The sequence below is a fragment of the Diadema antillarum genome, unplaced genomic scaffold (assembly GCF_040938485.1).
Source record: "Diadema antillarum isolate AM-2024a unplaced genomic scaffold, OU_Dant_1.0 seq00000713_RagTag, whole genome shotgun sequence".
Classification (NCBI taxonomy): domain Eukaryota; kingdom Metazoa; phylum Echinodermata; class Echinoidea; order Diadematoida; family Diadematidae; genus Diadema; species Diadema antillarum.
The window spans coordinates 276,565-303,207 of NW_027271617.1; the positions used below are offsets into that span (position 1 = coordinate 276,565).

General features: G+C 37.9%; 1 protein-coding gene across 1 annotated transcript in view; it reads right to left on the reverse strand.

Moving 5' to 3' along the window:
• Positions 1–26,643, reverse strand: part of LOC139737899 (uncharacterized) — a 66,804-nt gene that overhangs the window by 10,370 nt on the left and 29,791 nt on the right. Inside the window, exons 12-38 of the mRNA XM_071648567.1 lie at positions 26,497–26,553; positions 25,732–25,780; positions 25,117–25,323; positions 23,385–23,554; positions 21,955–22,052; positions 21,078–21,315; positions 19,852–19,983; positions 19,136–19,246; positions 16,778–16,935; positions 16,154–16,326; positions 15,428–15,645; positions 14,996–15,130; positions 14,000–14,187; positions 13,238–13,391; positions 12,679–12,842; positions 11,731–11,793; positions 10,963–11,065; positions 9,616–9,795; positions 8,571–8,704; positions 7,888–8,028; positions 6,216–6,368; positions 5,584–5,811; positions 4,838–4,997; positions 3,643–3,820; positions 1,687–1,772; positions 1,018–1,113; positions 371–540 (exon numbers count right to left, since the gene is read on the reverse strand). Coding sequence (XP_071504668.1) covers positions 371–540; positions 1,018–1,113; positions 1,687–1,772; positions 3,643–3,820; positions 4,838–4,997; positions 5,584–5,811; positions 6,216–6,368; positions 7,888–8,028; positions 8,571–8,704; positions 9,616–9,795; positions 10,963–11,065; positions 11,731–11,793; positions 12,679–12,842; positions 13,238–13,391; positions 14,000–14,187; positions 14,996–15,130; positions 15,428–15,645; positions 16,154–16,326; positions 16,778–16,935; positions 19,136–19,246; positions 19,852–19,983; positions 21,078–21,315; positions 21,955–22,052; positions 23,385–23,554; positions 25,117–25,323; positions 25,732–25,780; positions 26,497–26,553 — 3,944 coding nt within the window. The remainder of the gene's footprint in view (positions 1–370; positions 541–1,017; positions 1,114–1,686; positions 1,773–3,642; positions 3,821–4,837; positions 4,998–5,583; positions 5,812–6,215; positions 6,369–7,887; positions 8,029–8,570; positions 8,705–9,615; positions 9,796–10,962; positions 11,066–11,730; positions 11,794–12,678; positions 12,843–13,237; positions 13,392–13,999; positions 14,188–14,995; positions 15,131–15,427; positions 15,646–16,153; positions 16,327–16,777; positions 16,936–19,135; positions 19,247–19,851; positions 19,984–21,077; positions 21,316–21,954; positions 22,053–23,384; positions 23,555–25,116; positions 25,324–25,731; positions 25,781–26,496; positions 26,554–26,643) is intronic.

The window sequence follows — 26,643 nt, forward strand, 5'->3', positions numbered from 1 at the left end:
CTTATATTAACGTTTCTACGAAATAAATGTAAAAATAAATAAAAAGAAGACAGAATGTCTACAAAATTCGTTCATGTCTATGTGGTTTCGGAATGCCGGCACACCGCGTGAAATTCATCGCCGCACACTGAGTGATATCATTTGATGAGATTCAACATTTTAGTCAAGACTACATATCAAAAATATATATATATATATTAAAAAAATAAAATAAATGTGAAAAATAAAATCATGTTTACGATACAAACAGCAGGCCTACTGGGAGAGTTCAATTAGTGATCATTGGGTGATCACTTACCAAGGCAAATGAAAATACGTTTAGCTGATACTTAAAAATAATTATCATGAGTATAATAAGTATGTCACGGACCGCGTGTTTGAAGTACCACGTTGGGGTATATGCGTTGGCTTTGAGATTCGACGAGTATCCGTCGATGAAAGAAGCTGTATGATACTGTTTGCTCCGGGGGCAGTTGTCAAATGGATCCGGATATCCGTCTCCATCCGTATCCTCTTCGCAAACGTCACCAATCCAGTTTTCTGAGGAAAATCATGATTCAACTTCAGGTTTCGTTCAGTCCAAAGATAACATACAATTATTAATATTCAAATAATTGTTGTCATTGCTTTTGTTGGGTAAGATAAGACAAAAATCTAGTATAAATGTACAATTATAATTATACGTGCATTAATCTATCGTACCGGATAGGCACGTTTAAACAGAGATACCATGGATACAATTTGATCGCACCCTTACAGTAGTGTCACTTGATTATTACTCTGCAGTGCGCCACAGTCTCTCCAACAGAAAGACTTTGTACATGCCACTCAAAAACTTGAAATACAGACTGGATACAATTATGGAATCCCTACGACTTCATTGGACGAAATAATAATAGTTGACATGAATTCCACAAAGAGGCTAGATCTACAGCCAAGAAAGAGAGGCAGGGCAGGAAATTGAGAGAGAAAATAATAGAGAAACTTATTCAGGGTGGGAGTGAGACAAATTCTTACGGTTGGTGTCTTCCTGGTCAGCATTGGCCACCAGAGGGCAGTTGTCATCCTCATCGGGGATACCATCGCCATCCATGTCATCGTCACATTCGTCCCCTGTATTGATTGAGACATCTACAGTTACATCACAATGCAGGCTGGGACAATGTTGTAGGCCGGATTGAAATTTCATACAATACGACTCATTGCAGATGTTGCCTTGTCAGAGTTTTTTACAAATAATGCAGTGTATTCGAAACCGGTTCAAGATCTATCGTGTTCTCAGCAATATTTCTTCTCCTTTTTCTTCCTCCTTCTCTTCTTCTTCTTCTTCTTCTTCTTCTTCTTCTTCCTTTTTGAATATCTTACTTGTAACCATTAAAACCAGAAGGAATAAGGCAAGGTTTGTTTGTTTGTTTGTTTTTATATAATAACTCAATGAAAGACAAATGTATCCATGCAGTATATTATGAAGAGCTTGCTTCCAAAAGGTGCCAAAAGCCCGCATTTGTCTTATTTGATTCAGCGCCTTCTGGAAGCAAGCTCTTCAAATTCTGTTTGCTCATACAGTTAATGATTTATATGTTTCTTTTGACTACATGAAACCCCTAAAATATGCATGAATTCTTTGCGGATAATCATGACAAAAAAAGCAACAAAGATCAAAGTGTCAGTGTAATTTGTGTTCACCTATTCCATCATCGTCCGTGTCCGTTTGGTCACCATTCTGCACGCTAGGACAGTTATCATCATGGTCGAATGATCCGTCACCGTCCCTTTGACGAAAACAACGAGCATTTTAAACATTTAACCTATCCTTACTGTGCTACTGACGGGCTGAAATAACGAGTTGATAAACACGAAAAAAAAATGTGGCTACACATAATATGCAATGTGCCCAAAGATTGTGCTTTTGCGTGTTTACACTCATCTGTAATGGAAAGCTAAATTTCATTAGCTACGATGAAATGTTGTTGTCAAAATGGTCATCAGCTCCCGTTATCATGTTTACATAGCTTTTGATAGCTTTGAATTCAATCAGGACGGATGCAGCTTTTTTTTTTTTAGCTCTTTCTTCGTACATTAGTATATCCAGATTGCAAAACGTTAAATACAGATAAGTAGGTATTAGGTTTTCTTTTTTTTAATAGAATGGGAAAGGAAATGACAAAAGATATATAGTAACTGCAGCGGATGATGTTGTATTAATCACTGATATCTAAAGGACATATCAAGAAATTTCATTAGCCCATTTACGCTGTACAAATAAGTCATACCACAGCGCCGCCAAATAACAGACAAACTCTATGGTTACTTGCACGCATTTCACATGAGGTATGACCATAGACTGTCATCAAGATCACGTGATGCCATGTGCTCCGTTCCGGAAATGTACTGGCCAAGTGCGTGGCAAGATGGCGGAGGGGTGGCTTCAAAGCGATTGATGAATGAAATATGCAGGTACTTATAATAGAGATCATTGGTACGAATGTATCACCAATACCTAATTTTCTGATGATGCTGATTGATACTAGTAATATGGATAGTGCCACTGCTGCTCAGGTTGTTTAGTTCTTCTTTCTTTCTAATTTTCGTTGAGGGCAGTTTTTTTAACATTTGTTTGTTTGTTTGTTTGTTTGTTCATTTCCATCTGAGATAGCCCATATTCAGCTACGTTAAAGGACAAGTTCACATTCATATACATGTGGATTGAGTGAATGCAGCAATATCAGTAAAACACATCAGTGAAAGTTTGGGGAAAATCGGAAAATCCGTCCATAAGTTATGAATCTTTAAAGTATCTGCCCAGTTACTGCTGGATGAGAAGACTACTGCAGTGTATGATGTCATACGCGTACAACGACATAAAGGAAATAAAAAGAAATTTCACAAAATTTCACTTTTAGAAAAAAGTGTACATTTCCTCAACTTGTCACGGACATATCATAAGGGTGATACTATTCCCCTTGCCTTCTGAAAGAGGGGAGTCAAAAGACCTTTTATTAAGTGAGGAAAGTGAAAATATGTTGAATTTTCTTTATATGAAGAGTTTGTTTGCAAAAACCGATAAGTCCATTTTTCAAGATATTGAAGTATGGTCTCTGACATAAAGTACAAAATAGTACCTTTTAAATGATATATTGGTCACTACAAACAAAGGTACATTTTTGAAGTTATGGTCAAAAGAAGCAAATTTTTTCTTACTATTCTCTTTATTTTTCTTGACATTTAATCGCAAATATCTCCAGTTGGCAAATATGGACTTATTGGTTTTTGCGAACAAACTCTTCATATGTACTTTATATCGCTGTACTGATGTGACATCACAAGCTATAGTAGTCTTCTCATCCAGCCTTCAGTGAGCAGAAACTTCAAAAGTTCATAACTCTAGAACGGATTGTCTGATTTTCCTCAAATTTTCACTGATGTGTTTTACTAATATTGCTGCATTCACTCAACCCACATGTCTATGAAGGCGAACTTGTCCTTTCAGCTGGTCTTCCATGGACTCATAACATAATGTTATGAGTCCATAAAGTTAATCATGACTGTCAGCTATAAACTTTGGGAAGCATGCACACTTAAAAATAGGTAAATATATAAACAAATAAACAAGGCCGGAGCGCCATACGTGGTGTATCTTACTCATCAACGTTGGAATCGTCATCGCACGCGTTTCCGTAGCCGTTCTTGTTGGAATCCGTCTGTCCGTTGTTGGCCTCTAGAGGGCAGTTGTCACAAGCGTCTCCCACGCCATCACCATCTGTGTCAGTCTGATCAGGGTTTGGCTTTTTCTGACAGTTATCCGAGCCGTCACTGATGCCTGGAATCGGGAAACAAAGAAGAGGATAAAGCCAAAAAAAAAAACAAACAAACAATCAAACAAAACAAACAAAACAAACAAACAATCAGAACAGACAATCAAACAAACAAACAAGCGAAAAAAAATAGCCAAAAAAGACACACTTACACAAAATGTCCAAATTTGTTGTCCAGGAAAATGTGGTTTATAATAAGGCGATTAAAATATCGAAAAGCTTTCAATCTTGGGTGTTCTGCAGCTTTATTGTCTGCAAGGCAGCCGTGTGTTTGTTTCTTGGGTTGTGTTTCAAGCAGTTTTTCTACAACCCTTTTAGTGGGAGAATAGAATGATCAGGTATGTCTCGGAGTTCCTATTTCATTTCTTTAAATTCTTTACACACTCTTCACTTTCAAGTCCAATAGCTTTTGAAAGGATAGTTATACTGCTTTGAATGTTGTCTTTTATCATGGACAGAATGTGTTGATAGAACATGTCTAATTTGAGCTTAATCTGATAAATCCCGTCATTGTTGTTCCTCGAATGGTTTACATCCTGTGTTTTGTCCCTTTTAGAGCACGGCTTGGTAAAGATTAAGCGCTTGAATAGACCCTCTACTTCAGAGCCTCTATTCTTAGTTCACACTTTTCCAGAGTGTCTGCTTTCTTGTTGGTATTTAGATAGGTTAGGGGAGTTCATTTGAATTAAGCTGTATATCATCTTACAGCTCAGCGTCTGGTCTTTAATAATCTGCCCTTAACTAAAAATCCATGTCTGGCGACTTTTTGTTGTTTTTGTGATGCAGGGTCACATATCTAATATATCGTGTCATAGTAGATTAGATATCGCTTGGCAGTTTCGATTATTTTACTATGTGAAGAGCCGTGTGCCATTATCATGTGAATGGTAAAAGAGAAAGGGATGCAAATTTATTTTGATACGGTATTTTTTGTTGCTATTTTTTCCGCATCAAGGACAGTACATACTTCAGTTTGTATCCTAATCCTACTATGTGGGTGCAAGTTCTTTATAGTCGCGTACCATCGTTGTCGTCGTCGGAGTCGCATGCGTTCCCACTGGCGTCATCATCATCGTTATTCTGTTTAGCATTCGAAGTTCCCGGACAATTGTCGCAGGCATCGCCGACTTGATCTCCATCGCTGTCTGCCTGGTTATAGTTGGGCACTAGAGGGCAGTTGTCCTGATTTAAAGTTTGTAGAACAAAAAGAAATCTTAAAAGTAAAGAAACATCAATATTAATGGCATTATGCTAATGATTTAAGGGAAGATCTCGTGATCACTTTTTTGAGAAACATTATAAATCACAGCTAATTCTCGTTGATTTTGCAACCGTATCTGTACCCTGTTTCATAGAGCTGTTCATAAAATTACACACGACATATGTGCCAATATGTGTGCCCACTTTTCCCCCTTCCCTGAAGTACGACTGTAAGTCATTATTTCATGTTCGTTGGGATAAAAATACTCTTTCAATGAAACGATGTGTAAAAATGTAAGGATAATCACTATTATCCGCAAATGTCAGAACCCACTTGGCTTGCCATATTCCACTCGTTCGTGAAGTTGTGCGTGACTTTGCGAACAGCTTTATTAAACAGGACAATGGTCTATTCATAGTGCTGATGTCTAAAAAACATTCTGTACATTCCTTCAGTACACTAAAAAACGATACTTTAAAGCCCCCCCCCCCCTTTCTTCAGCAAATTAACTTCTAGATAGGCCTATCAAGAACGAACAACAATACACAAAGATTTGGGCATCCACACCTCGTCGTTCTTGATGAAGTCGTTGTCGGCATCGGGGTCGCAGGAGTTGCCAACCTTGTCATCGTCGGCGTCTTCTTGCCCGCTGTTAGGATACCCGGGGCAGTTGTCCGGTACACAGCGAGTGTCGTTCGGCTGTCGGCACGCAAGCCTCGTGTCAACCTGCCCGTCCAGGTCTTCATCTCGACCGCAGACATAACCGTCCCCGGCCCAGCCCATGTCGGCATCGCACTGTGGATGTCATGGAATCAGTCGAGAACAACGAACATCGGGTGTTAGTTTTGTTCGTGGTCTTAGAGAGAAACATTACTGCCCTGTAACCATGGTAACGCTGAGTACATCCATAGCGTTTAGATTATTTGATTAACAATTGACTACTTCCTTTGATTTAGATTAACAAGAAAAATGATAATTGACTACTTACTTTGATTCAAATTAAAAAAAAACAAAAAAAAAACAAAGGTAGGTTAGAAACGTAATCTACAACTGAGTAACGTCACAAAATGTGAATAGGTTAGAAAGCTGGTTCCATCTTTGCAAGGCTTACGTGCTTGGCAGATTTGTACTATTAATACTATGTAAAAAGCTAAAAATGGCAAAGTAGTCCAGACTGTATAGCTCGGACCTTCAATTACCTCGCAGTAGTACGTTCCTGGGCCGGTGTACGTGCAGATGGCGTTGGGGTCGCACTCACTAGAGTTTTCGGCGCAATGGTCTACGGGCAGGAAGCAGCCTTCCTCGTTCGTCCCGACGTAACCATGGAGACAGGAGCCGCAGAGATGTCCTCCCTGAAAATTGAACGCATTCACACGATCGGCAGTTTGCTCTTTTCTGTTACTATAAGCCTACTGTCATTTCAAGTGATTTGTGTTGTTATTTCTCTCATTGTAATGAAATGAAATGAAATGAAATGAAATGAAATGAAATGAAATGAAATGATATGAAATGAAATGAAATGAAATGAAATGAAATGAAATGAAATGAAATGAAATGAAATGAAATGAAATGAAATGAAATGAAATGAAATGAAATGAAATGAAATGAAATGAAATGAAATGAATTGAAATGAAATGAAATGAAATAAGATAAAATAAAATGAGATGAAATGAAATGAAATATAAAGGCGGAAAAAATAAGGGCTACTTTACAGTGGCTTAGTGGATCATTATTGAACCTTCATAGTGGCTGGAAATTTCGAGATCTGGTGCTTTGTTATGACGGTGGCAAAAAAAAAAAATGTTAGTGTTTCCATTGTGAAGCTCTGTTGAGACCTAAAACCATGGGATATGGGGTATCTCGTACTGTTTGAGCATCTTACTATACTAAACCTACAAGTTGTCTACCTTATTTGGTTGGTTATCACTTGAGATAAAATCTAACACGTTTAAAATTCCAAATGACCTGTCACCATAACTACAACAATAGAACGCAGGTGTTTGACTGGTTTCAACAGATCTCTATCTTTGTTTACACATATTTCTGTCAATTAAAACTTACACCAGATTAGATATCCGAGGGGGGAGGGAGGTAGTGTGTTGCCAGCCATATTCTGAGATTGACAATATCGACTAAAAAGGTTGACGGTCTTTTTCCAACGCATACTGCTCGATGGAAGCATTATGGCTTAGTCACATACAGTTTTATGGGATTCACTAAATATTATCATGTCGAACCTTGCACTTAGGTAAGAAAGACAAGCACAAAATAAACATACACTCAATGACATATAAATCATGACTACACACAAGATGAAGGAAAAACGTCACCTCCGTATTTATGCACTCAGCATTTGGATCGCATCCTCCATTAGACATTTGACATTCGTCAACGTCATTACAGACCTGTGAAAAAAAAAGAAATGAAAATGGTTGAATAACTGTAAGAATCATTGTCAACTTGAAATCTGGTACCTGCTGCATGGACCCCCCCCCCCCCCCCCCCGAGAAAACTCACATTACTTTTAAACAACGTTTCTTTCTTTGTGAAAAAAAAAAAATGTTTATCAATAATCCAAGCTATCATGTCTTGCCCGAATTTTCCCAGGAAAAAAATAATGAACGGATAAGTGAATATAATGAATAAATGAATAAATGAATAAATGAATAAATGAAATGGAGAATATAGAAAAAAAAAGTAGACCACATTATCAAAGGAAACTAATCCAGAAGCATCAGAGAACAAAACATACTATACATGATCACTATAATTAGTAAGATAACCTTGAGCGTTTTTTATTTGTATTTATTTATCCTTATTTCTTTTTAATGCCGCTGCGTATGACATTTATTTGTGCCTTTCCCACGTTACCTGGCGATGGTTTCTGGTGTGTTCCAGCCCGTAGCCGTGGGTGACCTCACCCTCGTACCCAGCGGGACAGCGTCCGCAGACGTATCCGGGTACGAGGTTGAGACATTCTGCCGGCTCCCAGCACGGGTTGTCGACGGCACACTAATAACGCAGAATAATAGAGAAAAAATGAAAGCAATAAAAAGAGTCCATATTTTCCTAAGTACAGTACTATTCATTCCTATCATAATAAGCACGGATATAACGAGATTCTCGTTATAACGAATTAGAAATTCAGGTCCTAGAATTACCATCTCTACATTTTTGTAGATTGTACTTTATTATTTGACTGCAATAAATTTCGATAATAACGAAAGAAAACTGTAGGTTCTGAGGACTTCGTTACGCTCTGAGTCATCTGTAGCATTAACATGAAACGTCATGTTGGTGATTAGCTCTTTTTTGACGTGGAATTCACATTTACCTTTTGGAGGAGAGATCTCTTATAGAAACATACAGATACCTCTCGTGCGTGCTTAGATGTTTGTGATTACCTTTCAAAACGGTTATCAATTTCTAGTCTAATCGGGACTTTCACCTATCATACATTTGACTTTTGAACCTACATTACAAATGCATTCACTTCAACTGGAGGAATTAAATGAATAGATGTTCTTCTTACTTACGTTCTCTATTGATCTTACCTCATCGATATCAGTACAGTTGCCTTCTGTGCCGTTATAACCGGGCGGACAATCCAAGCAACGGTGCATGCCGCTCCCGACGTTGATACATCGCACATCTTCAATGCACGGTCCGGGCTGCTGCAAGCATGGACCTGTAAAATGCCACGTATTATCTTACCCGCCGGTTCTGGCATCATGTAATTCACATTGTTATGGTTTGACTAGATGATGATGTATATTTTTGTATTTGCACGATCATAGTTCCCTTTTCCCAGGACTGTCTTTTGGCCATAATATTTTCAATGCGTGCAAAAATTAGTCTTTTTTTCTCTATTTGACAACAACCAACAAATAAACAAACATTATGCAAAACAAATTGTAAGGAACGTAAACAAGACTATTAACTTAGAGGCTCGAGTTACGAAAATGCCTATAGGCGAACGTGAAAACGTGTGGCTAATACTGTCGACTGATTATGTACGACGTCGGCACGAGAAAAGCATGTTCCGATCTGAATATAATGACTTTCAGTTAACAGAAGAAAGTTTTCAAAACTTTTACACAAAAATGTATTCGGGGAGATGAAACAGTATTGCTCATCAATCTAAATAAAAGTCTAGACGTGACAAAGTGAGGGCAAAATATGAAGAGTTTGTCCGCCAAAACCGATAAGTCCATATTTGCCAAATGGAGATATTTGCGATTAAAGGTCAAGAAAAATAAAGAGAATAATAAAAACATTTTTTTTTTACCATAACTTTAAAAATGTACCTTTATATGTAGTGACCAATATATCATTTAAAAGGTATCATTTTGTAGTTTACGACAGAGACCGTATTTCAAAATCTTCAAAAATTGACTTTTCGGTTTTTGCGAACAAACTCTTCATATTCTTCTTTCGGTGAAGGTTTAAATGAGTCCGTGCAGGAAGCTAAGTTTCTTTTCATAAAATGGTTTTCTGATCGCATAAAATGAGACGGTCATGACCATACACAAAATAGTTTGTGCTCTCGCCCTGTTGTCACTAATGATCGTTTGTGTTATCGATATCATTCAGACTTACAGTCGTCAGCCGAGGTGCACGTTTGGCACGTGCCGCACTCGCTGTCTGAGAACTGGTTGACCTTACAGGGGGCGCACTTCGTCTTTCCCTCCGTGCTGTAGAATCCCGGAGGACAACATTGACACGAAGTTTGGCGGGAAAGCGGCTGGTACGAGCCGTCCTGACAAGGGAGGCACTCGTCTGTTGATATGAGTACACAAGGTAATGATGAGCAGTACGTTATATAACAAAGGGTAAAAAAGTGGTGTGTAGCTTCATTGAAAGTTCTTTTTTTTTACTTTTGTAGGAGAGTTTGGTAAGAATGCTTTAAATAACAAGAAATTTAGTATGCTACCACTGCCAATCTATTGCTATTTTCTTCCAGATGTCTTTTTCCTGTAATTTGCATGTTTCACGGTTAAAAATTATTCGTTTTCTCTGGCAAAAGGCATATGGTGATGATTTTATGACAGTTCAAAGAATTTTAGTATTTCCATAGAAACTCATTATTATGTAACTTGCTTCCTTTTGCCAAAGTATTATAGATTTGTAGCAAACATGAACAATCTGGCAAAAGGAAGCATGTGACAATCATATCATGAGTATGTTACTTGCTTCCTTTTGCCAAAGTATTATAGATTTGTTGCAACATACAAATTTGGCAAAAGGAAGCAAGTTACAATCATATTCATTAGGATATCACTTGCTTCCTTTGGCAAAGTATTTTAGATTTAGTGCAGATATTTTGGCAAAAGGAAGCAAGCGACAATCATATCACATGAGATCATAACTTGCTTCCTTTTGCCAAAGTATTTCCGATTTTTAGCAAAGATGAAAAATCTGCCAATTGGAAGTAAGTGACAATCATATCCTGACAATGTTACTTGCTTCCTTTTGCCAAAGTATTATAGATTTGTAGCAAACATAAAAACTGGCAAAAGGAAGCAATTGACGATCATAATATTATATTCATACGGATGTTACCTGCTCCCTTTTTGCCAAAGTACTTTAGATTGTGTGTAAAATATAAATGATTTGGCAAAGGGAAGCAAGTGACAATCATTATCACGAGGTTGCTACTTGCTTCCTTTTGCCACCTGAATATCTCAGAATTGGGTCAAAATTGTAACTGTTGGATTTTTCATTTAAATAGAGCATGCCTCAAATATGCCAAATAAAAAAAAGTCAATATCCATGAAAACGTTACTTTCTTCTTTTTGCCAAAGTAGGGCAGTACTGATGTAATAAGGTGTGTCACTGCAGCATGATACCATTACCAATGGAATGGAATTCGGAACTTCGTCATTATTCACATCATTCTTGCATCGCATGCTCGACACTACTCCATTCAAAGGTGGCGCAATTTACCTTGTCCGTATCCCACGGAGTAAAAGCCTGGCTGACAGTCTGTCTTCACACCGTCAAAACAGGCCGAGCCTGACGGGCAGTCGAAGCAATCCTTCGAACAGTGCTGCGGAAATGATGGATAGAACAATTAGACGGAGGCTCAGAGGAGAGGATGAGAACTCGAAACGATCATTATGACGTCAAGGATTTTATCCTAACATATGCCAACAACATCAGAGTGATTAAGTACTGCTTTTATGAACACGAAAAAGGTAAGTAATATTACATAGCTATAAATTCAACTCTCTTAAATCAACATTCCCAGAAATAAGGAGTCCAAGAACTCCTGTTTGGTTATTATTTCAGTAAAGATATATGTGAAGGAATCAGCAATCAATCTCTTGCACTGAAAATCATACATTGTATTCACATCATAAGGAGCACGGTTCTAACAAAATTTCAGTTACAAGGAAGTAAATATTCGGGCCGCAGCATTATCCACTCCGTCCTTTTCTTTTTTCAGTTATAACGAAATTTCGACATAACGAAAGAAAACCCGAGGAATGTCGTTCTAGTGGGGTCTACTGAATATGATATCCGGTGTAAACAAGCATGAAAAAAAGAGATTCCAAATTGCTGACTGACAAAGTTCCATTTACCATGTCAGTCTCTCTCATAACTACCGAGAATACTATTTCATACTAGTGACCAACGTAGCGTGTCTTTAATTCGCTCAATTCAACTGGTAATTGTGTGCGATCAGATTATCTCAGATGCGCATCTACTCACAGTCTCGTTGCACACGGCGTATGTGTAGGGTGGACACAGCCAAGCATAACCATCGTGGCAAATCTATGAGGGAAAGAGATAAACAGAACAGAGCAAAATAGTAAATAAACAACCAAACCAAACAGAAGAAAACAAAATGAAAGGGGCTCGAAACTTTGGGCCACTAGTCATAGACTACAATAAAGAGATCATGGCTTAGCTTATATTCAGGAAAGTTTTTCACCTACATTTTGAGAGGCAGAAAGAAGTGGGCACGTTTTGACTGTTGAAGAGAAATAATTGATAAACACGAATTCAAAACGACACCCTACATTTAACTGTGACGAAACAATCGTTCGTGATCAACTATTCTATCAGTGAGTGAGATATCAAGAGCAAAGCTTGTAAATTTCTCACACTTAGCATATCCTATACTCGTCGAAATCTGGACGTTGATGCAGAAGATGCAATGCATTCTCTGTTAGTACTTGTTGTTATCAATTATGTTCTACTTTCCATCAACAGTTTATCAGAATGCGTTGGAATCAAGTTAATTTTTATTACATTATAAACAACACGAAATCACTTTTGATGAGGCATGCTCTGTGCAAGCATAGAACATCAACAATGAAAAAAAAAGAGTTATGACATCACCCGATTCTTTGCATATAAAGGCGAGATCATTGGCTCACTCGCCTCTGAGGGAGATAAAGATTTGATTTGACTAGATTCCTCATATCATTTCACAACAAATGCAATATATTTCAGTGGATAAACAATGATAGTTCATCAAAACTCAATCTAAGACAATAATAACATAAGGGGGTCAGTGGGAAGCAATAAAGCAATTCATGAAATATAAGAAACGAAGGCAGGATAATGATATGATGAAGAAAAGAAAATTAAGGTTTGACAGTAAATCATTTTCATGAAGGTATTGCCTGAATCCGAGCGCAATAACAAACTTACGTGGCCCTCTGGGCAGGGGCTGCACTCGGACGCATGTCCGTAGGAATGCTCGACCGGTGAGCGATCACATTGGTCCGATGGAGGGTCGCAGCGGCCGCACGTGTATCGCGATCCATTCCCGGAACAGTAGTACGTCGTCTCACAGCGTACGCAGTCCACTTGATCTAAATAGATTTGATTTGTTTTTAATCTCATATCATGCAATTTCTGCATTCAATTGCAGAAAAAACGTAATGTTTCATTCATGGTAGGAGATAATAATAGCACGGACCTGAATACATTGCAATACTAATGATTGGATGAAACAGTGGGAACCAAACACTTTGAAACACAATTATTTTATCATGATTCTACATCCAATAACATCAACAATCGAAGAAAGTACTGTATAATGGTTTTGATTACATACTTTATCAAATAGATCCTTGTCAGGGCCCCTTTCACCCTTTACCTCTGCAGAATAAAATTTTTCCATCTAAATGAATGCCCGTCACACCCAGTTCTCGGTACAAATGGTTGAAAGCCCTGTAACGCAGTATTCTTCAATGCGCATGCTCACGTTTGAACATCCTAGCGTTCGAGCAGCCGATGAGTTCAAAGCGGAGCCCGATTCGTAGATGCCAGGTGAGCGGGATGATGCGGAAGACTAGCCCGTATGCATCGGGGAAAGAGTGGGATACCGTGGAGATCTGATCAACATTACCACTGAAAACCTGCCATCCAAAGGCAAACAGTGTTGTTAATGTTGTAAACGGTGAAAAATACATTCACTGCACAGTATATTCACAATATTTATGGAAAACGGCGAGTGAAAATTTTGGCAAAAACAAACTGGACGACGAAAGCTTGAGATGAACATTTAGCCGTCACTTTTTGATACAATTCATTATTTAAATCAGTCATGTACTTATGTCACAATTTTAACACTCAATGACTAAAAAATAATGGGATAATCATTGTCCCAGTGAATACCCAATCGAGGGCAGTAGAGGACGTCGTTTTAATATCATTAACTCACGTGATTTTCTGTGCAATGGAATTTCAACCTGACTTGCGATTTTGGTTGCATGACTTTGTGTCTATGGGCGTATGTATGTATGTATGTATTTTTATTATTATCATTATCATTGCCCTTATTCTCAATGGTATTTATTATCGTTATCTTTGTTATTAGTGTTATTATTATTATTACCATTACTACTACTACTACTACTACTACTACTACTACTATTATTATGATTTGTAGAGTTGCTACATTTCAGTACGGATTTCTCATTTTAAAACTTACCAGAAGCTTAAAAGAAATGATATGACCCTTTACCTGTGATCCGTTATCAAACGTGGTGACTGATGTCCAGACTATGGTGTCATTAGAATACTGTAGTTTGAAAGACTCCACCCAGGCTTCTACGTCACTACTCCCCTGAGTCTGTATTCCTCTGAAGAGAGTGTTATCTAGCATGGTAGCCTGGATCCACTGGTTGGTGTCTGAGACGCTTGGTATCCAACCTGTCGGGAAATGTCAGAACATTGGCCAAGCAAGTCACTTTTCAGTTCGGTTCAGTTTATTTCAATATTTCTAACAAATAAATTAAATATAATGACAAACACACACCAAAAAAAAAAAAAGAAAGAAAGTGTAGCTTGTACAGGAATTGCAGATTGGCAAGGAAAAAAATGTATATATTGCATTATGATTAGTCGGAAACGAATATTAATATGAAAACAAAAAGAAAGAAACGAAAAAATCGGTTGGCGTCATTATTGTAATTCATAGAAGTACAGTGAACACTAATTACATAAAGCATTCAGGCTTACTTCAAGTGGCAAGTCACTTTTTAAGATTTGTACACATAATTACATTTTGACCGTAAAGTATTTCACTTTATACGCGCGCTGGATATGTTGGTAGTTGGATTTTTACTATCTGTGTGGTCATTTGCATATGCGTAGGCACGTTTGTGCAAACGTAGGCCCACATTTTCGGGATATAGGTATTATTCCGTACTTGAAAACATCGATCGGCTGTATGTAGTTACAGACCAGCCTTGTCACGTATGCACTCGTGACGGTTCGGCCTGAATGCATGCTCAATATTACAATAACAAATTATTGCATCAAATATGTATCGTTACCGAGTACCAACTCGACAAAATGACTGTGCAGTCGAGTGTTGTCCTTGAATGGAGTGTCGGGAAATTTTTGGATGAGAAAGATGTAATGCATGCTTATGAGTGGTGTATCTGCCTCAGAGGCAACAACAACAACTACAACAAAAGAACTACTTGGATACCTATACTTTTTTTCAGATGCTTACCTGATCCGTACCTGCCATACGGTCGCAGGTGGAGCCTCGCTACATCCGGGTCATGACCTTCAATGCCTTCATCGGATGATGTCACCCGATCGAAGCTGATCATATGAGACTGCATGCCCAGCGGATGACGACAATCTGGGTATTGAAGGTAGGGGCACTTTTATCAACGTATAACATAATCCTAATGGAATACCATTCTGTTTGCAATTTTTCCACTAATAAACACAAAATCTTATCAGGTCTTAACATTATAACCCAGACAGGTATTATTGGTAAATTGAAAATACCAAACAACAACAATAATAACAATATAAATAGCTCTACGTGACGTGATGCGAGATTTTGTTTTGTAAGATTATTTAAGTTAAAGTGTGATAATAATATCAAGAAAAATATACACACATCTTACGCTGTCATTTTGGTCAAACATACCATAACTGTACATGTAATACTTTGGGACTTCAATGCCGTAAGATCCACCGTTTTCGTCCATTGTTATGTGTAGAGGTGTGCGTTCGCCTTCCGCGTCATAGACGCAGGTTTCGCTGAACGTCATGTTGACTATAAGGATTGTACCGCGAGGTGGCGCACCCGCATCAATGGCCGCAATGCGAATGGCGACAACGTACATGTAGGAATCTGGTATTCTTCTGAAATTGTATGTTGAAAAGAAAAGGCATACATAATGAGAATACAAAATAATGTGCCCAGATTCATATTCAATGTTTTCATTCATTTATTTGGATTTAAACTGAAACATAATTCAATGTCATTTCAAATTTGTCGATACTAAAATTGTGTTAGTTAGCTCTCTGTGTGCACATCATTTCCTGTCCATAGGTATGTGCGTGAACTTCGTGCATATTTCACTCACTGGCACAGAAAGGATTGGTGATGACTATTCTGCAGAAAATATACCGTCATTTTTAGTACACGACAAAATGATCATAACTTTGTGTTGGCATCCTGTTATATCCCTTTGAATAGAAGGATTTGAATGCAGACACATCCTTCAGCAGCTCTGCACACATTGGAGAGAAATAGCGAACAAAGAAACACAATAATATATTCCAAACCCTGAAGAAACTCTATCCCACGAATTTATGTAATGATTTTGTGCAAAATTAAGTTTCTTAGAAGGCACGCCTATAGTCTTACGTAGCATCTCCGGGTTCTGCGTAATACGTCAGCTCTGAGTTGACTCCAATGTCTTGATTGTCCGTGGCACTGACGTTTCCGACGTAACTCTGGAAAGGTGGAATTGGGTATAATGGTATGGCGCCCTCATCGCTGAATTCAGGGCAGTTGTCATTCGCGTCATCTACATGGACCTTGCGTAGAATGGAAAGAATTAAATGAATTAAAAGGAAATCCCAAAATAACTTAATCTATTCATTACACTTCATTCAAGTCATTTCTGCGATGACAGAGTATTATATTATTATCATTATTGTATCGGGCTTCAGCGGCTACATGTCAACAACGTCATCAGCTTTAACAAAACCATTCCTAACAAGAGCAGTAGCATAACTGCTAATTGTATACGCGTTTGTACTTACAACAGGTGATATGAAAACATAATTAAAACATGCTAATTTAAGCTGCATTCGCACGATTATGAGAGGATGTCTTTTCATGGTATAGCTGCTCACACGAAGATATTTTTTGTTTTCCCTTCACTCATGATAGACCTGCGATAGCTGACGTGAATTCTTATGTCATTTAGCCCCCCCCCCCCCCATATAACATTCAGTAAGTGATATACATTTCAGTCTCCATTACCTCGACGAACAAGTCAACGTAGTTTGATTGGTTGGATGACATCATGATCCGCACTTTTACGAGGAAGAACGACGCGTTTTCACGATCGAAATGGGTGTTGGTAACGAGCACGGCTGTACCACTCGCGATAGTAGTTACCTCGTTGAGATCACTAGAATCTGTGTGAACAAAACAAATGAAGTACATAGATCAGGGAGGATGCAGGGATTCCGTAAAGAGGGGGCGCCTTTATGAGATTAAATTGGGGCGCACCCCGCCCCACCCCACTTTATTTATTTATTTTTTTTTACATTTACGGATCCGCCACTAACAAAACAAAGAAACCAACCTACAAAACGTCGGTATACTTTAATAATCACTGTGTTCTTAAGAATAGTGACTGAAGACTCAATTTGGTAAATAGGCATGTATTATTTTTGCTATGAAATCGTGTCGTGGAAAATACAATGCTGAGACAGCTGTCACTCTTGACTCAGTGATTAGCGCTTTAACTACTTTAGCTGCACAACTCTCTAGACCTTATTACAACGGCCAAGGGAGAGATTGGTTTCATCGGCGTGTGTTTGTTTGTCTGTGTGCGAAATGAATCAAAACGTTGTAAAGATCTGAACGGATTGTCCAATTTTCTTCAAATTTTCACTGATGTGTTCTGTGAATATCGTGGTATTCACTCCATTCATAATGTTATGTACACTTGTTTTCCCTTCCTCCGTTGAAAAAAAAAAAAAAATTATCTCTCTCTCTGAAATTCGGATTGAGTACCTTCAAAATAAGATCAGAATGGTCAGGATATCATATGAGGAGTTTGTTCGCAAAAACTAAGTCCATATTTGCCAAATGGAGATATGTGCGATTGAAGGTCAAGAAAAATAAAGAGAATAATAAGAAAACTTTTTTTATCAGACTTTTTATCTGACTGCATTTTAAAGTATTTTCTTTCACTTTTTATGACGTATGATGGTAACAATGGACATCTTGGTATATACAACTATAATCATATTACGAGGAATATGAAAGTGCCATTTTGAATCTATTGTATAATCATATGATTTTTTGGTTATATATGTATGTGGAAAGTAATGCAGTGTGATTGTTATATAGACTCTGTTATGATAATAGTAAAATGAAAATGCATCATTTGATGAATTATACTATGTTAGATGTTTTTGGTGTTTAATAATTACATTGATTTTTTTTCTCAATATTTTGTTAATTTTAGCTGGATGGTTGGTAAATAATTTTGTAATTGCTGTGCAATAACGTCTCCTCATTTTTTGTACACTCCTGCATATGTATTCTTGTTGTTGTTGCTGAGATTAAGAGTTTTTATAAATATTCATAATCCAGAGTTGCAAGGGAAAGTGATTGTATTGAGTATTTTTTTTTCTCCGTTGTTGTACTGTATACATGTATGTATGTTTTTGTGGTTTTCGATTAATAATTGTATGATTTTATGTATAATTTCTCAATATGTTTATTGTAAACACCTTCAAATGTTATTTGTGAAGCACTGTGATTTCTATCTATATACATGTACTCTGTAAACTGAATGTATTTCAGCCTCTGTGCTGCTAATTTCAGGAACAATAAACCTTATCAACAAATTTTTGCTTCTTTTGACCATAACTTCAAAAATATACCTTTATGTGTAGTGACCAATATAATCATTTAAAAGGTATTATTTTGTATATTATGACAGATACCGTACTTCAAAATCTTTAAAAAATGGACGTATCGGTTTTTTTTACGAACAAACTCTTCATATGGGGGCGCTGTGGCATAGTGGATAAGACTTCCGACTCCCGAACGGAGGATCGTGAGTTCGAATCCCGCCCAGTGCTTACATCCTTGGACAAGATGTTTTTACCCACAATGTCCCTCTCGACCCAGGTGTATAAATGGGTACCTGGCAACGCTAGGGTAATGATAATAGCAGGGCCCTCTGGTAGAGCAGTGACAACACTGAAGAGGCTACCCTGGGTAAATAAGACCTTATTATCATTATTATTATTATTATTATTATTATTATTATTATTATTATTATATTATTTTACTGTTGGGATTTCAGATCTTTATATCCAATTTTTTTTTTTAGTGTCACAAAATCCTTATAGATGAGACAGTTGCATATTTTATCTGACTCAACACACTGGGCATAGGGCAAAAGTAATACATATGTGTGTATGGTAAAAGCAAACAAACAAGCACAGAACAAGCACACATTCGGCAGACTGTAAAACTAAGTTCAGCTTCGGGCAGCCAGACTATTATTAACACGTTACAAATAAAGACAGATGGACTTCGGACGACGCATTTGAAAATTAGTTTTGTGTGTAGCATACTGCAGCAAATACTCACCTTCAGAACAGTTTTGGCCCGTCCACGTGCCACCACATAAGCAGAAATACGAGGGGCCGTTGCTGTAGCACGTTCCGCCATTTTGACATACGGCGTCTTCACAGATATATTCTATATAAATACAAAGACAGCAATGAAAGAACTTGGAACAAATCTGGAAGTCTAAGGAGTTCTTGACTTGATCAGAAATATAATAAAGACATGTTACAATTCATTCTGAGTCGATTTTTTTTTTCATACTTTGTAAATATTTTGACTTGTTTGTTTGACTTCGAAAAGAAAGGTTAGACGTATTCTAATTCAATGACAACCAAAGATTTATTCCGCGCACTTGATTGTTTAATGGGATAGCTTATCGTTCACGGTGATAGAATGAGTGAGGTACTACCTCCCTATCAGTAATCAGATCTCGGAGGGGAGGGGGGTGTTCAAGAGGAGGGGAAGGCACATGGTAAGGCTATTATAAGGTGGGTTCCCACCGTCAATCTGGTCAATTTGATCAATATTAATCTTTTTTTTGGGGGGGTGGGGGGCCTGGTACTGCTTGATAGGCAAGGGCGATCGGGGGTGATCGGGGTAGATCTACCTCGATTTGCATGGTCCGGCTTCCTACACGAGGTTTTATTTTTTTTTCCACAAAACTAATCAGCATTTGGACCTTACCTTAAGGCTCATTTCAGATACGAATAGGAAGGGCAGATTTTAGCTATACTCACGTGGTACACAGGACAGGAACAGCTGATCATCAACGCTGTCCATCCACGTGTCATCAAGAAATGGAAGGCTCAGTGGGTTGAATTCAGGCCACGATTCATTGCTAGGTCTTACCGCCAACTCCGGCCTCTCAGCTGAAAAAAAGAAGAAGAAGAAGAAAAAAAAAAAAGAAGACGATGTTAAACCAACCAGAGTATCACATCAAAAACTACTCTGCTAGACGAAACACAGTGTCCCACAGAGTGAAATAGTATACATTGTGACATCTCCTTACGTTGTGAAAATTCGAGCTTTTCACCAGATAGCAGTGTGAACACATTGTGAATCATGAAATCACGTTGTGAAATTCGAGCGTGTTAACAGTATGATGACATTTTGAGTCATCAATTCACTTTGTGAAACAAAACATTATTATGTTAACTCTCCCTCTCTCTCTCTCTATCTCTCTCTCTCTCTCTCTCTCAAACACACACACACACACACACACACACACACACACTACAGTGTGAAATTGACGTCACACTGTTCAATTCCAGCTTTTTCACAAGGGTGTCTGTGTGACCTTGATGATATAGTAAACACACAGTGAGACAATGTGTTCTTTCCTGCTGGGTAGACTGTCACGTGACGTTTAACCTCTCTTCCTTTCTTCTCTCTCTCTCTCCCTCTCTCTCTCTCTCTCTGTTTCTATTCTCTTCTTCCACTTCTTCTTCTTCTTCTCAATAATATTCCTCTCTCTCAACTTTCATTCCTCATCATCTTCTGGTCTCCTTTATAGTATTCATTTTGTTTTGTTTTCTTACTCTTCTGGCGAATGTTCGTCCGCTGTTATCCTTGTTCTTTACTTGAGAGTGATATTTATAGAGTCATCTTTGTTTCAAGTTAATTCCACATTGACTGAAGAGAAAAGAAATCCTTCAACTAACATCAGATTTTTTTTTTAATTTGCAAAAGAGATTAAAAAGAAGTGTACATCCCTTTCTGATTTGAAAATATAGTCACATCTGTGACTTGTGCGAGGTAGAATTAGGGGCGTTTTACATCACATGTTATCCGTATGTTCTTACAGTTATGTTGTTGTTTGTTTGTTTTTTGTCACCACAATTGTTGGCTTTATACGGCATTGTTACCAAGAAGCAAAAATCATAAAGACTGCAATTTGACCTACAGTCCTATTTTCCCTGGAGTAATCGTATATAGGCCAAAATCATGACAAGTTTTCACTCACTATCACTGTCGCTTCTGAACACTTCCCCGAGGTATGTCTGGTTGTCGTCGAAGAACTCCGTGATCGTGATGTTACCCACAGTCATTCCGATGTCGGCCCACTCGTTGACGTGGAACGTGTAGTCGATTTCGGGCTCGTCAGTGGTCGGAAAGTCGACGTATTTGAACTCGAAGAAGAACTCCGAGGAACAGTAGGATCGCTCAGTCATGAACAGGTCGAAGCGATATGCATACCCAACCTTTGGAAGAAATCATGCATTCCAAGTGTATTCACTATTTACAAGGTTTGAAAATGAAGAAAAGCATGCAATACACGTGGTTTAGAACATGATAAAGACAACATAATGGAAGGGGGGGTGGAGGAGCAACTTTTACGTTTGTTGTTTTATAGTGTATTACTTTACCAATTATTCAACCGCCATTTCCCACAAACACGTTCCCGAGTATACTCTGTCCAAATATACTCGGGACTCGTCCTCAAAGGGGTTGATGACAGAACACCTAACTAGAATAGTCGAAATAAGTGCAAACATGAAGGTATTATGAAATATTGTGATTACATCCTATACATACCATGTGAACCAACATATTGGTACGAATGAATTATAAAAACATAATTGCATTATATATATTTTCTATAATGAGCTTATACAGACGAAAATGTGAATGCTTTGTTTGCATTCTACTATTGTTTTTCGCGCTAATTTTCTCAACATAATCATCATATTCTTTTCATAATTATTCACTCATTAGGGTGTCTTGAAAACATGCACTTCTCTGCTCAATGCATTTTGTTCCTGTAAAGACTGAAAGACAGAAATGATACAATGGAAAGACAGAGTCAGGCAGCTGAAAAGAAGGGTCCATAAATTGCTGACCTTAAGGGTTGCATCCACGGTTTCGTTGGGTTCCTGCAGGCTTGGCAGGCATCTCTCATTTGCGATTGTCCCCTTCTTGACGTTGATGGCGCCTCCATCTGAAAATTGACAAGTGGCAGCAGCCCCGATTTAACCCAGGAATGCACGCAGTGGTTCATCCGAAGAATATCATACACCAGTAGATACAATGTTTATGCCACTGAACAAAAACAATGCATTAACTGTTTAAGACAGAACCTTATTATTTGATATTTCTTTGTATTTGATAATTACATTGAATTAATCTTCAATAAAAGGAGACAAATCGCTCCTTTCCCTTTCTCCTTTCTGCTATTCTATCTCTATGCAAGTCATCCCTCCCTCCTATTCTCTTTCCGATGTGTATTATGTACAGGGGCTGCACGCAAATCAAGCCACGCTTATCCTGTAGCCGTACTGTATTATTCATCAGTTGAATTACTTATGCGTTTTGCTGGACATTGTGTAAAGGCAATGAAGAAAAAATATACTGTGAACAACTTATTTTTATGTATGTACATGAATGTGCATGTACAATGATGATACAGAAAGCAATACATCAAATCAAATCAAATCTAAATATGGATTTCAGTTTTTAATACAAGAGACATATCGATCACCCCCCCCCCCCCCAATCCATTCGATTCTGGACCCGTACCTACCATTCACCACGTAGCCGTAATACAGTGTCTTTAATATCCGCAGTTATCATATTTCTAATGTAACCGATTAAGATATAATATATCCTCCTGTATGAATATAGTATTGCCCAAAAAATGTGTCGAAATGTATTGGTTAACTGGGTACATTAGCTCAATTTAGAAAATAGTCGTGCTAAATTACTGTAAATTTATGTTTGTATGCGATACGATTCGTAAGTTTCCTCAAAAGAAACAAAAAAGCAATAGGAATCTATTAAAGGTATCAACAAGTAAGTGATGGGTCAGTTCCGAGTCTATTATTAGACATACGGCTTCCCACTTATTGTAGATTACACTTTTTTCTCACTCAAACAGTTACAGTCCCATTAACCAAAAGCTGCCAGCAGACTTAAGTGTCTATGTCAACCTTGTTGTATTATAAAATGCATATCCTCAAAAGTTGAATACCAAACACTGACACATAGGTGAGCACAAAAAATGCAACACTATAAAAATATTCTACTATATTACTATCATGTGTTTATTGGTCAGATTGCACCAAACACACACACACACACGCACACACACATACACACATACACATTCACACACATACACACACACACACACACACACACTCACACACACACATACACACACGCTATAATGAATATATAGGCCTATATGATATAATATTGTTTTCGATAACGACGACGATAAAACCCTGTGGTCGGTAATGTCTATAGATCGAGACTGTAACAATGCACTTGCCGTCAGCATCGACGAGGGATATCTCTGCGCACTTCACGACGTTGGCGTCATCGTTTATGATCTGGAGAACGAGTCGGCGGTCTATAAAGAGCCAGAGTTCGTCACCCCCACCAACCCTAATCAACTCCGCCCCAGTGTAGTGGAAACTGGTACGAAGAGCCGTGGTGAATCTGAAGGAAAGAAGTCATGATGTAACAATGGTCTACATGAGTACTGGTCGGTGATTGGGTTATGATGCGTTCACGTGATTGATGAAGCGATGATGAGAATCAATCTTTTATGTACTGTCAGCAATGATGGCTCTTTAAGGTACATGTAATATCATTCAAGAACTCACCTGGCTGTCGACGGAGCCAGAAAGAAGTGGTATGTGTTTAATAGGGTGACAATATAACATAACAAGTAAAACAGATTTTGATCTCAGTACTTCTTAAGCGCCATTTCTAACCATTCTGAAATAAATAAAGAAATGGAAATTATAATAGAAATAGAATTATCCCACACATTCTCGATATTTCAATTTTTGTTCTAACAATTTTAAACGCAAGTATCTCAAATTAACAAAGATAAAATCAACAGTTACTCAGTACAGTTCATATCTTCATGAGATAGCTGCTTCATACAGCATGCACATCAATAGCCCGACACCTATGTACATAACTCTATGTACACAAACAGTTCTCTATTTCATCATTGTAAAATGTCATTATCTTTTTTTCTTTTTTTCCAGTTTCCAATTACACTTGTATATCTCTAATTAAAATTAAGGGGAAAATCCCTTCGAATAACAAATAGAAAAAAAAAAAGATCAAGTCACTAGCTGGACCTCATACAGGGCCAGCACCAATCACATATTTCTTAAGTCGACCGGAGGCAAGGCTCTCGAAATCGGACATTACACAACTCACGATTATGCAACGAACAGACTTTGGATCTGAAATAAATCTCATTAGCCTCAGAATAAACACGCTTGTTTATTTGAGATCCAAAGTCTCTCCGTCGCATGGTCGTTCACGAGTCGTATACATAGTGTGCGGCGGGATTCTCGCACGTCGTGCTCTTACCGGCCTCTCGCGTTTTCTAGCCCCATTGCAATAAATCATGTACAGGTGGTGTTAGAAATTAGTAAACATCTCAATCCGCATGCTCCCCTTTTCGAGATTAAAAAAAACAAAAAAACTGACATATGCTTTCCAAGCTCCGTTGTACATTGTAATGGCCTTGCTAGAAATTTAGCACTGAGCATTAGGTCAATAGGCATAGATAACGAAATAATAATACTCATATACACAGAACAAATGAAATACTGTAGACAAGCTCACCTCATATTTCTGCTGAGACGCTCGCAATCAAGTTGTCCTTCATCTCCAAAGCCTTTCCCGTCGATTGGAAAATAATGCGATTCCCACCGTCTTTTGGGCAGAGCAAGAACCAGCGACAAAAGTGGCAACAACATAAATATTTGAAATGGAATATCTTAAGGCCATGTTATCACAGTTGCTTACCCCCCCCCCCCCATAGGAAGACGATGATATCAACTCTAAAGGAATTCTTAAGGAGCGAACTTAATTTGAAACTTTGATGTCTGTACGGATCAGTAGGTTCTACGAATCATAACACAAAATGACCATTGATCTATAAAGACATTATTGACAACAAATAAACTTGACATAGAACGAGAATCAAAGCACTCTCTTGTAGCCATGCTGCGTTCGTGCTTGTTTATTTTTACCTGTGTAGGGAGTCAGTGGCTATCCAGGGTACAACGAGCGTAGATTTGAGTACTTTGTTGGTCACGTGAGATCTGAACCATGACGTAATCGTCTCGTCATCTGGGCTTTCTGTCATGCGAAGCCACGCCCCTTCAAACGCATCGATGACGTAACTGGGACTCTTCGTGTCTGAGATGCTCAGTGAAGAAAAGTCGTTCGCGGCGTTGCTGTGATAATGGAATTGAAATTAAAAGGTATGAAGGGAACCGCTACGTGTTGTTATCTCAACTGTATCTGAATTTGTGTTTTAAGAATTGGCCGAATACCATGACAAGCGGTGAAAATGTGTTGCGGTTGACTGGTCTGAAATGAACAGAATACACAGCAACACACAATAATAAAACCTTGGTATCCGTCACTTAATAACGATGATAATGGCTGTAATAATATTGTTCATGAAAACAATGACAAAAATAATGAAAAATAGTCTTAATAATAATAATCATACTAATAATAATAGTAATAATTACAATGACGATGATAATGATAATGAAAATAACAATACTAAGAATTGTTAATATAATACTAACAATGACAATTTATGTAACTTAAGGCGCCAAATCCATCTAACTTACCTGAAATCATAATGCGTCACGGAGACCAAAGCGTCTTGTCCGTAGAATCCTGCAGTGTAAATTAACAAAGAGGGTGTTATCGTTCTTTTCTTATCCCTAATAAAGATAAATCATAATTTGTCTCGACGCTCTTTTTTGTGTGTTCTTATACGTGGGACTAATTGCCAGCGAGGTTATCGAGACATAGCTGAAAACATGACACTTAGCATTTTTGAAAGCTCTTGAGGTTAGTAAATTTTGGAAATCTTACACTGTACGATGAATTAATATTGTCTATATAACATTCTACGTTATGAGCATAAATGGAAGAGCTTTAAAAGCACGTTTCCTTTCTGTAAATTTCAAAATCACACAGAAAGAAAACGAAAATGGGCATATTTCTTTTTGATGAATTCAAAAAATGGGATACAGTTAATTTTTGTCTAAACGTTCTTTTCACCGTCAAAGTCCCTGGAAGCAAAGATGCAACGCAATTAAAAAAGAATGGATAATACGATGCCCGATATTATCTGAAAGTAGGCGTTTTTCTACTCCCCTGACAATAACCTGATTTCTGGACTGCCTTGAAATGCGCCCTTCTCTTGATATTAAAGCCATGCAGAAATATATTTGAAAAGACATATCATGACAATTTTCTATTCCTCTCCAGTTGTATATCTCGGTGAAAGTTTCAATCACCCCACTGTGTCTGAATACAAAATATCCCAAACAACGGTTAATCGTTATTACTACAAGGATAAATCTGTGAAATAACAAAGGTGATACCAAAATCATCCATGTTCAGTGTTGACGGAACAGCCCGTGATATTTCACTGTCCTCTTCTACAGAAACAGAAAAAACACGAATGTGAAAGGGGGAAAAACAAGAAGAGAAGGAAGAGGGAGGTCAATAATGACAGCAAATATAAGATT